This window comes from Caenorhabditis remanei, chromosome III, assembly GCF_010183535.1.
Source record: "Caenorhabditis remanei strain PX506 chromosome III, whole genome shotgun sequence".
In the NCBI taxonomy this organism is placed as follows: domain Eukaryota; kingdom Metazoa; phylum Nematoda; class Chromadorea; order Rhabditida; family Rhabditidae; genus Caenorhabditis; species Caenorhabditis remanei.
Genome location: NC_071330.1, coordinates 11194806 through 11210457, shown reverse-complemented (window position 1 = coordinate 11210457; position 15652 = coordinate 11194806). Strand labels below are relative to the sequence as shown.

Below are 15652 nucleotides of genomic sequence, written 5' to 3'. Positions count from 1 at the left end.
AAAGTACAATGTGCTGGCTCGACACAAAAATATAATTTTTAAAAAAGAACGTTTTCAAAACCTTGAAACAAAAATTCATTCAAGAAAATATTACCGGTAATGTGCACTAAAATTAACAGAAAACCGAAACCGTTTGTGTCATGATACAAATTCTTGGTCACATTCTCTTTACATGTCATGCTAGATACAAAAATTAGAAAACAATTAGTCATCGAGTTTATCCTATCAAATAGTCATATCCTTATCAAGAAATGAATTGATCGATGAGTATGAAGATGATGAAGTGTCGAGTTCACTGTGATACGGATTGTCAAACCACTCTAGATCCAATCCAGGAGTCTATAAATATTAATTAAAATTTGAGAAATGTCAGGATAGGACAGACCATCAGTGGAACGTAAGGCGGAGGCAAACTCAAGTTAAGTACTGCATCAAAATCGGTTTCCATGAAAAATGGATGCTTCTTGACATCCTCCGTTGAGTAATAACCTAGTCTTGCTTCTGGGTGAATTGCCATTAGCTGGAATTCAAACAAAAAAATTGTGAATGAAATGCGAAGGACAACTTACAGAGATGAGAAGATCATGGAATGCTGCCCATTCTCTGACTCGTGAATTCTTCTGCATTTCGACTTCCCGAGTTCCATAGAACGGTTGCTCACGAGTCTGGAATATTAAAATATTTAAAATATTGAGTAGAAAAAATTTTAAAGAACTAAAACTCACTCTCAATTGATATAACGACACACCAACTGCCCACCAATCCATTTCGATTCCATACGGTTCTCTCCTATGAATCTCAGCCGACAAATGGGTCGTCGTTCCGACTATATCGCACATTTTCTCTTCTCTTGACGATAATTTCTTGCAAAGACCGAAGTCGATGACCTTCAAGTGTCCATCTCTTGTGAGCATCATATTTTCCGTTTTGAGATCTCGATGCACATAGAGTCTTTCGTGCAAATATTCCACTGCTAGCACAATCGATGCAGCAAAATATGTGACTTGTTGTTTGGCGAATCCATGCGAAGTCCTCGAAAGATGCGTATGGAGATCACCGGCTTCACAGAATTCCATGACTAGGTGGAGGGCGTCGTTTTCGATGAAATTTGTCAACAGGGAACAAATAAACGAATGGTTTATGTTCTTGAGGATCTGGAGTTCCGGAGTCTCAAACGTTTGCGTTCTCGGATCTCTTTCAATGATCTTGATGGCGCAATACAAGTCATCATCTATCCTCTGACTCAGCTGCACTGTTCCAAATGCTCCGATTCCAATAACTTTTAGAAGTCGATAACTGTCCAATGAATCGACTCTTCGAGGTCTCAGCATAGTGTTGGGCGTTAGTGGAACGAACTGATTCTTAGAAATCGCAGTTCTCTGGTGAAAACGAGTTTGCGAGTCTCGAGCGATAACACTCCCGTTTTTTCGAACACTCAGAGAAAGTCTAGCCGATCCATCGCAATAGTTTTCACCAAATCGCTTCCCCATTGATTGATCAGGATCAGAATATGTCGTCTGAAAAATAACTGATTTATTGCTTTTGTTTAATAATTACCAACCTGAAAATGGAGAGATCCCTCTGGCATCAAATTCACGACTCGATGTGCAAAACTGGCATGTGGATACTTCGCATCATGCTCATTAAGCAGAGATTCCAATTGCATTGATCCGATGGCGCACAACGAACGACTATCCGTATGATAAACTTCAAAATCCAACTGTCTTGACTTGAAAAGCTGAATTGTCTCTTCGTCTCCACCGACCATCGTCTTTTTCTCATTCCACACCATCGTTGCGACTTCTTTTCCACCAACATGGATTACTACGATGAAATCATTGATCGCTGGCACTCGATGATGACGGCGGAACCCGTGGCGTCCGAATATAGGCGACTTCTTTTTTTTAATAGACTGAGCTAAGAGCTCAGAAGCGTATCTGCCAGCTCGATGTTTTGTATTAACGGGAAGATCTGCCAACCCGGTCACTCTAATCTTCAAAAGTCCCGAGACTTGAACTGGAAGAATTTTGTCTTTAGAAGAGCCATCTCTTGTTCTCCGCACACTTATCGGAGTGGAAACTGATCTGAAACAATGTTAAATTCGAAGTAGAAATTGCTTTGGTTTGAAAAATTAGTAAACAGCAGCGGCTGATTGCAAGGACATATTATGAATTCATTTTTATCTGTGCATGAGAAGTCCGCGCCGCACTCACGCGGCGGCCACGCCCATTTCTTGCGGCAGTGTTCAAAAATTGAACGCAACGTTAAAATCGGGGTGGGCGTGGCCGCCGCGTGAGTGCGGCGCGGACTTCTCATGCACAGATAAAAATGAATTCATAATATGTCATCGCAAACCGCCGCAAAGCGCAGTTTTCCACCTTTTTTGCAAATAACTCACTGTTTCTGATTGGAACATTGAATCAACAAGTCCAATTTCTCATTGAGTACGAGAATCGTTTGCTCTGTTTCCCGAAGAACTTTCTCGTTTGGCGATTCGTCGTTTATCAAACTTTCGCGCACTTTCCGTGCTCCATGACACAATAATTGAGTATTGAGAATTTGTTGTTTAATGTTAGGAGGGGATGCATGGTGAGTATCAATAGAATTGTTTTGCATATGAAGCAGTCGAAGTTTCATCGCTGTTATCTTCGATAGGGAGATCTGAAAAATATAGAAAATAGGGTAAGAAATAATGTTTTGCTTGAAAAACTCACATCAATTTGTTTTTTCATAGACTTCAAATCGTAAGGTTCTTTTCGATCGATTGATTGTTTGCAACGATCCACAATTAGCTTTTCTCGACGGATTTCTTCCTGAAAAGGGGGCATATTGTCTTGAAAATCGTGCAGCCGGCTGCAGCCCCCGTTTCGAAAACCTGCCGATCGCGTGTGAATGTGTTACGAAACTTCGTGCCGCGGCGTTGCCGAAAAGGGGCGGGGCTTGAAAACGGATTTTTGCGAGGAATTTCAAAAAGCGAATTTTCACTTATGAACCTAAATACCCACGAAGAAAACTTGTACCATTCAATGAAATTTAATTATATTCACGAATGCAATTTAATGCATTATTTACATTTTTGTGCCATAAAAATGCATTATTCTGCGTCCGTGAATAGGCAAGTTTTCTTCGTGGGTAGGCCCATTATAGTTATACTATCCCACTAGTATAACTCATCGCACCTTGTCAATCAAGTCAGATAATTCGCCTCCAACTCACCATAAGTTTATTCATTGTTGTCGGAAAAAATAAGAACTGACGTTGAACTAATGAAAACGGACTGCATGGAGGCGTGGATGGTGACGTGGGTACGTGAACTGATCCTAGTAACCTTTTGGAGAGTTTATGCATTCACGCTGAAATCAGAAATAGAACGCGGATGTGAAAAATTATACGCGAAGCCCACGTCAAAAGATTAATGTACCATGAATGCGTTCGCAGATGTCGTTATATTTGATCTACGAAAAAGGCGCGCATGAAAAAGAATGTGTGTTTGAAACAACAGGCGGTCTGGAAAAATGTGCCTTATTTACAATACACGACAGGATAGTGCAAAGAGAGAAAATAGGTGGTATACCATGGTATTTTGGTGTTTAGGGTGAGAATCTAGAGGAGGGAAGTGTCATTCTACTGGTATCTCACATCCACTTGTCCCTCATTCCTGATAAATATGTGTGCACATCTACAGTGAGTTTCAGGATCCCTGAAACGGTTGGCATTTGAAAAAGTTTGAAATTGGAGAGATAATTTCACAGAAACATATCATTGCCATCGAGTGAAATACATCAACAGGAACATAACTGCCAAGATTGGAGTATGCGGTTCAGTTGATACTTGCAGATTGTTTTGAGTTCTCAGTTGAGAAATCATCATCATCTAGATAAGTTTTATTCCCAATTTTCTTGAACTTTTATCTGCCGACAAATGAAGATTTTTACAATCCCTTTTCTGTCTTCCCATTTGACTATGAGCATTGTGATCCTGGTGGTTCGGTTTTGAAGTCACTTTTCGAAAAGGTCCCAATAAAACATTGAATTCAGTAATTTAATTTTTAGGGCAAGTATCTTACAGTGGTCTATAAGCGTGGAAATTCCAACACTCTTCGATCATAACAGTTTCATATGTTCCTTCTTTATATCATCTGTGTCGAATGTACGCGATGCATAACTAGTTTGAAGTGGATGATATGATTCCCAATTTTCAAATGAGTTTTCACATCATAAAAATCCTGAAAATGATGGTTTGGTCCGTTTTTTTATGCTTATCCTCTTTGAAGAGGATTTAAATAAAGTTTTTTCAGAATTTGGGATGTTCGTCCTCATTATCCCGATTCCCTTCCCACACCCCTCCTTCCCAACAAAAAATCATCGAAATTTATCATCGGAGGCCACCGAAAATAAATGATGACAGTCGGTTTGGAAGTATCCTCCTCCATATGAAAGAGAAGCGGTGTCAATGAGCAAAGATTTATGGGCGGGATGGTCTTTCTCCTTCAGGAAAAGAAGAAAAAGGGGACCGCCTGTTCGTTCGGATATCGGATGAGAGTGACTAATCTAAACACTTGTGGTGCAATATGACTCCAATTTCTCAACGCCTTTGTTGTTCTTTCTCTAGATTTATCTCTGTTTTGAGTAGATCTCATCGTGGTACTGTAGACTATGGCATAGGAAAAGTTCGAATTCTCTCCTCCCCCTACTTTATGATTCTTTCCGATTACCTTCACATCTTCATCTCAGTTTATTAAAATAAATGAGAACCGAATTCATCAAATATTCATGAGAGTTGTAGGTTCTTTTCTCATTTTTCAACCTCTTCTTCTTCTTCTTTTTCCATTTTTCTTCTTCTTACCTTTTGTCGGTTTCATTCGAGTAATTATCAATTGAGCATACATAAGAAAAGGCGGGAAATTCGGTCGGTGCAATGAGGTGCTATAATTGTTGCGATTTCCGCCGTCTTATTGACAGCTTATGGAAGGAGAAGAGAAGGTGTGCAAGGGGTTTCCTTTGGGATGAAGAAGCCGGCGGGTGAATGAGCAACAGGTTAATAGGTGTTGAGCCAATGAATAAGCTGGCTTGTTTCGGCTTATTTTGATCTGCATTAGGGAGAACGTTGGCTTTTCTTCAGATCCAACTTTTATACTTTAATTTACAGTAATCTTTTAAATTAAGTTATTTTCTTGGCACTTTCGAATCCGAAAGTTTTGAGACCAGGCAAAAGTTAGCGACCCTTAATTATTGATTTCAGTTGTCTAGTTCCCAGAATCCTCGGTTTAAAATTGAAATTCCGAATTCTCAAAAATGTTCAATTTCCCATACCTCCTTCTGTCCCCATCATTTATCACTGTCCCACTTCCTTTGTCCCTTTTTCCCTACCATATGGTTCCTCCTTCCGTTTCGTTTTTGTAGCGAACATCTTCTCATAAATCTAATCTCTCTCCCATTTTCTTACTATTTTTCAACATATTTCAGAAGGCTTCCAAAAAATGTCACAATGTCTGTGTACGAATATGAGTATCTTACAAATTTCCTGTTTTTTGTTATACCCATGACTCCCCTTCTCCTCCTTCTTCTCGACACCGCCCGTCTACTTTTTCAGCCGACTAATGATGATACTATTTTTGATCCAAATGACTGCTCTTTCTCTCTTGTTCTCGAGAAGAGTTTTTATTTTCTTTAAGAAAAAGCTTGAGAGGAAGAGACGCAGTTTTCGCAAATGAAGTAACCAATTATTCAAATTTGAGTTGTTGTTGTTGTTGTTTGCTCTTCTCTCTCTCTCACTTCGTCCCGCCCGTTTCCTTTCTTTTTTCTCCGAAAGCCTTCATTACTAATCCAAAAACTTGGTGATTTCTGTTGGTTCTGAAACATTTTTTTTATTTCCGGAGGTCTCTAAGGAGTTGCGTTCGGACCCCACATACTTCAAGTAATCAAAAATTTCTAGATCTAACTCTCCTCGAGCCGTATAATTTTAAAACTGTCCGTTTCAGAGCTAGTCCAAACTAGATTGTCCCTTCTAGATTTGACAACCGTGGTTTATTCCAGTTCTACTTTATTATGGCATGTTCCCAGATAGGTCAGAAAAAGTACAGTTTCGAAATTTCCGGCTACAAACCATCTGGTATCTGAATCTTTGATACACTTAGAACTTACCGTAGCCAAGAAAACGGTGAACTCATTTTGTCGATAACCGTTTCTTTTCAGTGACTTTTCATGCTCTCCACCCATATTTCCTTCACAATCGCCCGCATTCACCGTCTCCACCGTTCCCCCTGAATTCAAAACCTACAAAACTCATTATTATTATTATTGTAATATCAGTAGGTAGGTACGGAAACCGACATCTCAAAAATGTTTGCGCTGAAATCACAGAAGCGTGTCGACTCTCGGGTCGAATCATCCGTCAAGTAAACAATCCCCTCTCTTTCTTCCAAATGGTTTTCCGTTCCGCATGTTTCCTTCCATAACTTTCCTATTTAATAACCTCTCAACTTTTGACGCTTAATGAGCCTTCCCACGAGATTTGGAGAGGAGAGGGCCACCCGTCCATCTATCCGTAACACGACGTTCCTCTCTTCGCCATCAAACCCTCATTATCCATCTCATGTTTCTTCGCGCATTCGATGACACATTGACGTCGTTTCGATTAATTTTCGAGAATGACTTTTGATAAGTGATGGCTCTTCACAACTCCCCAATTATGTTCATTTCAGCTGTCCTTCTGGAGTTGTTGTCAAGAGATAGAGAGATTCAGAGAGTTAGAGAAAGTTCACAACTTCGGGAATATGAAATTGAAATTCGAACCCTTCAATTAAAATCGCACCTTTCTTTCTCTCCCATTATCACCTGACGTTTTGCTCAAAAGGTTCCAAACGGGACCTCTCTGCGTCTCTTCTTCATACACACTATATCGCTAAGCCGTTCCATTTAGGAGAGTTCGAAGAGTAGATCAAGCTAAGCTTCTGCATGGCGTTTCGACGGTTTCGGATGGAATATGGAAGCAGTTTCTGGATTCGGATTCGGATTCGAAAACCGAACAGTGAGCAGCTGATAGCTTTTTAGAAATCTCACATCCAATAAGAGAATGATAAGGAACTTCTTAACCGTGATAAACTTCTGGATATATGATTTGGGGAGCTGTAAACCTGCCCATAATTCTTGAGAATGGCTAGATTTCCGAGCTGCTTGGAAATACCTTTCTTTTGGATTGTGGAGTTGAAACCTTTTCCGCGAAAACTGGAAAACATCGAATTTCTAGTCCTTTTATGGTTTAGCCTCCCTGATATATAACGCTACGGTTTCCAAGCTCATACAACTTGGCCTAGAACTCCCACCTTTCCTTTCTACTCAAACATCCGCTTCTCCCTCCCCCTATTCTCTTTTCACTGTACAAATTCATTCCAGTTTTTCGAAACGAAGCTCTTCAATCAAAAAGAAACATTCATGTTGCTCATTCCTCTTCTCTTCTGGTCATTAAATTCAAGTGGTATGTGACCTCCGGAGACACGGAGAGGGAGATTCAAATCAAATTTGTCCATTTCGTTGGAGACTTTTCCACTTTCTCCTTATTTTGTTGCACCAGAATGACCCATTGAGACGAGAAGTCATCCATCACTTACATGAACTTCTTAGTTCGAACATTTTCTTCTTCTTCTTCTTCTTGAACTTTTCATTTTGGTTTGTGGATCGACATTTCTTGAATTACAATGGTTGAGTCTACCGTAGTCTTCTCAAGATTTTCCTAGAGCGTCGGGCACAACACTGCTCAAAAAGACTCGAATTCTGGTTAGCAACTCCTCCAGAGATTCTGAGAAGCCCCTACAGTACTCATCCTCCACCCATACCTTCTCTTTCCACCTCCTGCTCTTCTTCTCCAGCTCTTTTCTTCCCAAATACCACTCACATTACCATTATAATCGGAAGTGTCTCCTCCTCCTCTGGTCACTTGTCAATAAACACATGTTTCACACTTCCTATACGTGCTAATTATCTGACCTTCTTCTCCTCCTCCTACTTTATTCTTTCTACTTCTTCCAGTAGATATTTTTCCCCTCATCATCATCTACTTCTTTTCTTCTTCTCACATTCATCGTCTTCTTCTATCTCCAATCCATTTTATGCCAAAACACTTGAAACGTTTCGCTCCTCGCGCATTTGGTAACATCTCCCTCTCCCTTCTTCTTCTAATACTTTTCACCTCGTTACGTCCTCTTGACTTTTGGGATTCCGATTATGATATTTCGGGGTGGAAAGAGAGAGGGAAAAAGGGAACGGATAATGGAGATCACTTTAATGCGAACCGGATCCACCAAAGTTTTCAATTTCCTAGTGGTCAGTACTCCTGGGATACTGTTTATATGACTCGTAGGAGAATATTTTCTTGTTACAGCCCGCTATTTTCCGTATCGTAAAGATTATGAACTTTTGAATAAAAAATCCAAACAAAGCCACGTTCTTCCTTTGGTTTGAGGTTTTCTAGTTTTCAGACTTTTTTTTTCTTATTTCCGAGAACTAGAATTTTCCAGAATTTGAAAATTCTAAGAAACCACAAATACCATTTAATTTCTAAGTTCATAGACAAGTCACCCAATCACCTCCAACCCGATTTCAAACATCTGTCTCTCCGCAAGTTTATTACAGAAAACACTAAAAAAGGTAAGAGAAATTGTGTACGTCCTGTGCTTTTCGTTCTCAGAATCTTCTATGGGTTGTATTCGATAGGCAAGTTCTTGCGACGAACCATACCGTCTCCTTGGAACCATTCACGACGGAATTGCTTGGCAGCTCCATCTGGAGTGTTGGTCCATTCGACAGTGATACGGTCGTTGTTGGTGTCCTGAAATGGGATTGTTATGTTCTAGAAGCTTTGGGTATGCAGTACTCACCTCCTGTCCGAAGGCGAAAGCGTCGCAAGAGACGGCGAGAAGAACAGCCTCCTTTGGGTCGAGGACTCCACATGGTGGGTCGACTCCGAGTCTCTTCATGTTGGTGGTCTTGATACCGTATCCAATACGACGAGCAGACGAGTTGATCACCTTGATGTGGTAGGTGTGCTTGTCATCGTATGGGGCGTTGAACACGATCTTGGTTCCTGGTTGGGTCTGGATGTCTCCTGGTGGGACGGATTGAGCCATGGCGTTGGATTGAGTGTTGATACTCGATGGAGATTCTGGTGGATCCGCCCGCTATTTATGCGAATTTCTTATCACTGCTCTAGATCTTTGCTCTAGATCTCGTTGGATGATAAGGCTGGACGGTCACGTTTAAAATAGTTTCGTTTGAGGTAAACTGGTAACTTTTTTACACGTAGACGCTGGACCGAAGTATTCAGAATAGTTGCGTGTTCCAGTTCTGTTTCTTTTTTTGGGATTACGCACCACGAACTTCACATAGTTGAAGATAGACATCGAGCGTTTGTACTGAAGATCATCTAGTAATTAGTTCTGATTTATCAGTAAAAAATCATGGCGAACCTCCCGAAACACCATTTAAAAGCAGACCATCACCAGCGAAAATTCTGAGGAAAAATGGAATAAATATAGCTTGAATCACTGATCGTGGACTCGACCAGCTATTTATTATCACTTGAAACTACTGTAATCTTGAGATGGGCGGCATAAACGGTCCTAATACACACCGACTCCTTCGACACACCATATTATATTCGCACGGAGTCAATCGGCCCTATCCAAGCGAGGCTCTAAAACTTTACACCCTCGAATACAGTTCTGCTTTCGACCCTTCTCTCGACCCCATCCATAAACTTGACCCTTCCCTCATAAATCCCCAAACCTTCTGCTCCACAACAGTTGTAAACTTCTTCTCGCGCACTTCTGTTCCAAAGTTATTAGCACCCTTCCTCTCAACACTCATAAAAAATGGGCGGAGTCTTCGTGATGAACATACCGCCCATCTGTGTTATCTGATACACGACGTATCATATTTTTGTGAGGAAAAGAAGAAGGCGAGCACAGAAAAAGAAGAAGAAGACGAAGATCTTCTTCACAAGCTAACACCCTCCTGTGCGCGATAAAGAAAGAGATATTATTATTCTAAGGGAAGAGAGAGAGAGAGAGAGAGAGAGAGAAATGGTTCATTGAAATATGAGATTCATCTCATTCCCGTTTCTCCCACCTTTTCTTGCTCACAGATTAGAGTTCCTCCCTTTTTTATGGACTCACACGAATAATTGGTCTAAAACAATATATGCTTTTTTACACGAAAGTTAACTTTCTATCAATTCCCTATTGATTTAAGATCTGAATAGCTAACTGTCTTTCTTCTCCAGGTCGTCCATTTCCATCTGATTTCTCCTTTCGTAAATTCTGAATCCTTTATCCCTCTCCAAGAATCCTCCCTAGATTCCAACAACCGAACTATTTCCAATTACAAAAAAAAATTAAAACTTATTGTTAGCTTCCTCCCTCCATTTCTGTTTTATCTTCATCAAATATTTGTTTAATTCTTGTTGATTCCTCCCCTCTTTTTTTCTTCTTTTCCGACAATTTAACATCCGTATCCATTTCCCCCCATCTTTATCTCTTTACAAAATGTTTCAAATACTTATCAACTTTTATCTCTTTTCTTGTCTATCAACTCATTCAAATCAAAACATTAATCAATCAATTTGTCGCCCTATTCTATCAAATTCTCATTTGAATGTGAGCATTTGATTTGACAATTGACAATCAAATGAAGACAGAGAGAGCACATCAATCAATTGTCCAATTGCCATGAATACACGAGGATCATGACCTAACTACCCAGTTAGATACAGAATCCAATGATAACTATTATCCCATTGTTTCTCATCTCTTTCACTATTTTCTCTTTCCACTTTTCCACACCATTACCTGTACTAATCAAACCGGATCGTCCATTTCTTCAATGAGAAGATTTCTTCAGGATATCCCACTTATTGTCACCTCATTAAACATATCTCTTTCAGATCTTTTTGACTGAAATCAATCTCACATTCTGATTGCCAAAAAATAACTCGTATTCTGAACTGCTTTGTTCCTTCTCAAAAACAAGAATTGAAACCTGATATCTCTTGAGTGGTTTCACATTATTCTACTTTATTCGAGAGCAGTTCTTTAACGGGTACATATGAATATTGGTTTTCCACTTTTTATCAGCGACCAATGAAATCGTGAGTTTCCTTTTTCTTTAGTCTTATTTTTAACAAAAATGGAATCGAAATATTAGTTTTTCGTTGGTGGTCTTGTTATTCAGACATTATCAGAAATTTCTACAATTTTTATTTCTGTGTCAGGGTCCATTACCCCCACAAGAAAAATCTGAAACGCAAAATGACTGGCCCCATCGAACATTGAAAAAAGAAAGATATGGGATTTATGATTTCAGCAGTTACCTGTATCCTAACACAAAAATGTAGTGCGGTCGGTCAAAATAAGCAACATGATTCGATAATATACGGATTTCCATTGTGAGAACCTTCTCATCTACATTCCACCAGTCTCATTCTTCCTCTATGATCTTCCTCCCCTTCCTCTTCTTCCTTCCTCCCCAACAACCCAAAATTAATCTCGAAAAACACTTCATCTCTTTTCTCTTGACAATCTGTCAATTGTTTTGATGACACCCCACAGAAGAGAAGATGACATGTCCTTTTGTATTACGTAATCTTAACCACAAGCTTCTTCTATTTCCGAGATTACACTCAACCATGTATACAAGATGAATTCCTCCTTTTCGCTCTTCCATCCCAAATATTTTCTCACATTTCTTAGTCTGCTCATTAGTCTTTCAGTCTGCCGATGAACATAGGAAAGCCCTTTTTAATTCGGACATCAGGATTCACAGACACACAGATAAGTATCATAAAATCCTTTAAAAAGAGCTATAGACATCAAGTCGAACAAACATACCGACAGAATCTTATGAGTACGACATCCGGACACCTGGAATTACAGACAGACATAGAAAACACCAATATCATTCCACTACTACTACTATAAATATACAACTCCTGATTCTCTCTTTTCAATTGAAAATTCAATTTCACATTTTCGCTTCATCCTCCTAAGCTCCGCCCCTTTTCCGAATTTCCGCTCCTCCCCTTTTTCTTCTCTTTTCAACTCATCTTTTTTCAATTCTTTTGTTTCAGAATCCACTCTCCATGAGCTGATGAATTCTCTTCCACTTCTTCTTCTTCTATTCTGCCACGTGGCATACGTGACAGGTGTCTGTCGAGACACAGACACGTGTATTGAGAGAGTCAAAGAAGTGGTTGCTGCTCCGAGACGGTGAGTAATTATGCACCCGGTTAATGGGGTGATTGAGGGGGACCGCCTACTGAGAATGGAGAAAAAGACAAGAGTATGAACAGCAGGTAGCGGATTAGAAATCAATTAGTAGTTGACGATGTAATTGGATATTTTTGAGAAATTGGGCAAACAAGGAGAGGGATGAATACTAAAGTTGGAGAAGAGGAGTGAATAAAAACGAGCTGGGTTAACGGAGAGGTTGGCTATAATGGGTGTACATGGTCTGAGAACTGATAATAGGAAAACTAGTTATTGTGCTTAAAAACCCAATAGAATAGACAGCTTGTTCCAGAATTGACACGAACATGTTGATGTAAAACAACTATGATTTTCCTTTCGTATTTTTACCGGTTCTTAAATATTTTAATCAGAATCTGTACTACTCTAGATTAGGGTAATCCTCATTTATGTAATTCCTGGGGAAGTTCAGATTTGGCCAGATCCACTTGATTAAATCTCGCTCGACGACGCCGTAAAACCTTTAATGCCACCAGTAGCAAGAGTTTGGTGCACAGTATCTCAACTGCCTTGAGAGCTATCAAAGATTTTCCAACTTAAGAAAGTCTAGTCTACTGAACCCACTCTCCTGAATCCATTTACTTTCAGTTTCTGGTTCGGAGAACAACGATCCGCTCTCTGCTCCCATCGAAATGCCAAGTCTCTGGAATGCGGAGGACCACCTCAGTTGGCGAATTTTCACTCAATCGCAAGCCGTCTCTTCAGGTATTTATTCTCACGTCTTCTTTTTTTTCAATGTGTTGGCGTGTGCAAAACCTGCAATTATTATTTCTTTTTTTCGGTTTAGTACAACTATAATTATAAGACATAGAAGGCAAACGGAAAGAGTAAAAAGAAGAATACGCACGCAACATGAAAGAAAAGAAAAACGAGATGTCTGAAAACCTCAGTTCATTTTTCAGAGTAAAAACCTACCACTCCGCCTATCTCCGAAATCTGAACATCTTCCCCCGAGTGACCTACCGTGCATCTCCTGGACACTATCGTGCTTGCGAGCATGACTTTTTCAGTGGAAACACATCGGCAGTCGAAGCAGATCCAGATATGGAACCAGTTGAACCATTCAGAATAAGAAAACGTCCTGAGATCTCGTGGAGTGAATTACAATTCGATGATCAGTACACAATTGTGTTCACTGATGTTGGATATGCCACGTTGAACTACTTGGCTGTTGATTTCCCGAAAGCTACGAAGATTCTCAAGGAATATGAACCAACCGAGAATTATCGACCGTCCCCCAACCCAGTGGTAGTTCTAATCTTCAGAAAAGGAAGAGTCGACGTTGAATTACCCAAGAGTGAAGAGGATTTTGATCTACCTCAATTCATGCTGAAACACGAGTTGGAAGATGATCTTGTTGGATTATCACTGATTGTTGCAAGTAGTGATCCATTTGCAATCGAGAAACAACGTCTTCGTGGAAAGGTTGATTACTGTCACAGTCTTCTTCAGAAGAGACTTTCTTCTAATCCACCACGTCATCACACAATTCTTCATCGTCTTCCAATCGACGAAATTGATTCTTGGATTTCAGTGTCTTTCGATCAACATCCGATGAATGCCAATGCTTGTTGTCAGAAAATAATGCTTCCGTAAGTTTCCGTCGTGACTGATTAATTATAAAACTATATTTTCAGAAAGACTTCAGTCTTCCTTGATCCTCTTGGAGATGTCTCAATATCTGCTTTAACCACTTTGACACCTCCTTCGATCAGCTCAATGAGAATCACTTCTTCTCATTCCAATTACATCAACTATCACAGGCAGACTAGGAACTTTGTTGGTGAGTCAGATTTTCTTGAGTCTATAATTGATCAAGAGATCTGGAAGCTTCTCAGTTCAGAATATTCCAGCCGTTCTGTAGAGTATTTAAAGTTGAAAACAAAACTACTACGATCAGTTGAAGTTGACTTCAATTTTATCGGAAATTAAAGTACATATTATGACTTTTCCATAATTTTCTTTCGAATACTTGTATAAAAAACTAGCTGGTCTACAATTTAAGGCTCAGGTAGGTTCTACAAAAGTTGGATCGATCCCAGGTTCCGTGATTCTTTTCTAAATTTCCGATCATTATCAAAAAAACTGCAATGAAGAACTTTCTGTTTTCGAATCCTGAAATCCTCGAAATCCCAATTTCTGATTTCTAGATTTTGGAAGTTCATGAATCTGAAACTCAATGCTTTCCTGATGATCAAAAAACACATGTTTGTTTCCATTTGAAAGTATATCAATATAATCCTGAAAAACACAAAACAATCTCTGTCTGCGTCTCCTCATATCCAGATGTCGTTCTTTCAGAATTCTCAAACGAAAAGTTCTCTCTGGCCATAATCGATGCACATCACGGACATTTGCACTGGTTAGAAGTGGACATTCCATCAGCCAATTTGAATGCAGCCAATGGAAATGGACTGACGGTGAGTGTGAGTTCGAGAATAAAATGTTGTCTTCCCTGAATGAATTCCATTTATCCATTTGGCGCCAAACAAAAAAAAACTCATCAAAACTGGTACGAATGCAATAATGGAATAGAAGGGAGCAAGAGCGCGTGCTCCCCTTCTCCAACTTTTCACGCTTCAAAAAGTCAAAAATCAAATGTTTCGAACAAAATGTTTGTGGGGAAAACGAGGAAAAGGGGAAACGTATTTGGATGAAATCAAGAGAAGAGAGGGGGGACGTCTTCAGGATGATATGGCCACTTTACTACTTTCTCTCAGATGAATTCAATTTCCTTTTTTACAGAAAGCCGACTATGTGCCCCTGATTCCGAAGAAGCCGTCCACGTGTCATTCGTATCTTTTTGTTCTTTTGGCTCAACCAGCTTCAATGGAAACTTTAGAACCCTTCTGTGAGGGAATGTGTGAGAATCGAAAGAAATTCAGGTAAGAGAGAGAAAGGACATCTGGATATACAGACACACCCTGTTCCAGACTTGAACTCTTCAAACAACAGCACAATCTGCGTCTCTCTGCTCTCTCCACTGTCTCATCATGCTATGATCTACCGTATGCATATCATATTCTGATGAAAGACGCAAGTCAGAATAGAACGATGGAACGACGTGGCAAACAACGCACTTCATTACATTCTCCAATGTCTTCTGAAGTTTGTGCAGCATTCCACGTGTCTCCACATCACAAATGTCCGATTAGTTCGTCTTCTGAATCCATTCTCCTCTCTGTTCACCTTCTGGTGACCTCCATCCTTCTCATTTTTGCTCACTTCTTCTAGAACTCAGTTCTTCTCGTTTTTTTTACTACATAGCACGGGTTCCTTATCATTTTCACCCCATTTTAATACATCATTCTCCGCTGTTTTCCCAGTGTTTTCAATACAAACAATGACTTTATG

The 15652-nt window shown here is 39.8% G+C and overlaps 3 protein-coding genes across 3 annotated transcripts; 1 reads left to right on the top strand and 2 right to left on the bottom strand.

Moving 5' to 3' along the window:
- Positions 1 to 225: 225 nt before the first annotated feature.
- On the bottom strand, positions 226 to 3348 carry GCK72_010748 (uncharacterized protein; the record flags this gene model as incomplete). Its single annotated transcript, XM_003111782.2, has 8 exons — positions 226 to 339; positions 386 to 520; positions 570 to 665; positions 726 to 1517; positions 1562 to 2084; positions 2399 to 2661; positions 2715 to 2813; positions 3217 to 3348. The coding sequence occupies 8 exons, from the start codon at positions 3346 to 3348 to the stop codon at positions 226 to 228; spliced, it is 2154 nt and encodes a 717-aa protein (XP_003111830.2).
- Positions 3349 to 8691: 5343 nt separating this feature from the next.
- GCK72_010747 (uncharacterized protein) lies at positions 8692 to 9124 on the bottom strand (the record flags this gene model as incomplete). Its single annotated transcript, XM_003111509.2, has 2 exons — positions 8692 to 8826; positions 8876 to 9124. The coding sequence occupies 2 exons, from the start codon at positions 9122 to 9124 to the stop codon at positions 8692 to 8694; spliced, it is 384 nt and encodes a 127-aa protein (XP_003111557.1).
- A 3016-nt stretch (positions 9125 to 12140) lies between these two features.
- On the top strand, positions 12141 to 15532 carry GCK72_010746 (uncharacterized protein; the record flags this gene model as incomplete). The annotated part of the gene is made up of 7 exons (XM_053728014.1): positions 12141 to 12259; positions 12887 to 13003; positions 13201 to 13890; positions 13936 to 14081; positions 14585 to 14718; positions 15044 to 15183; positions 15232 to 15532. 7 exons carry the CDS (start codon positions 12141 to 12143, stop codon positions 15530 to 15532), a joined length of 1647 nt encoding a protein of 548 aa, XP_053587591.1.
- Positions 15533 to 15652: the final 120 nt, after the last annotated feature.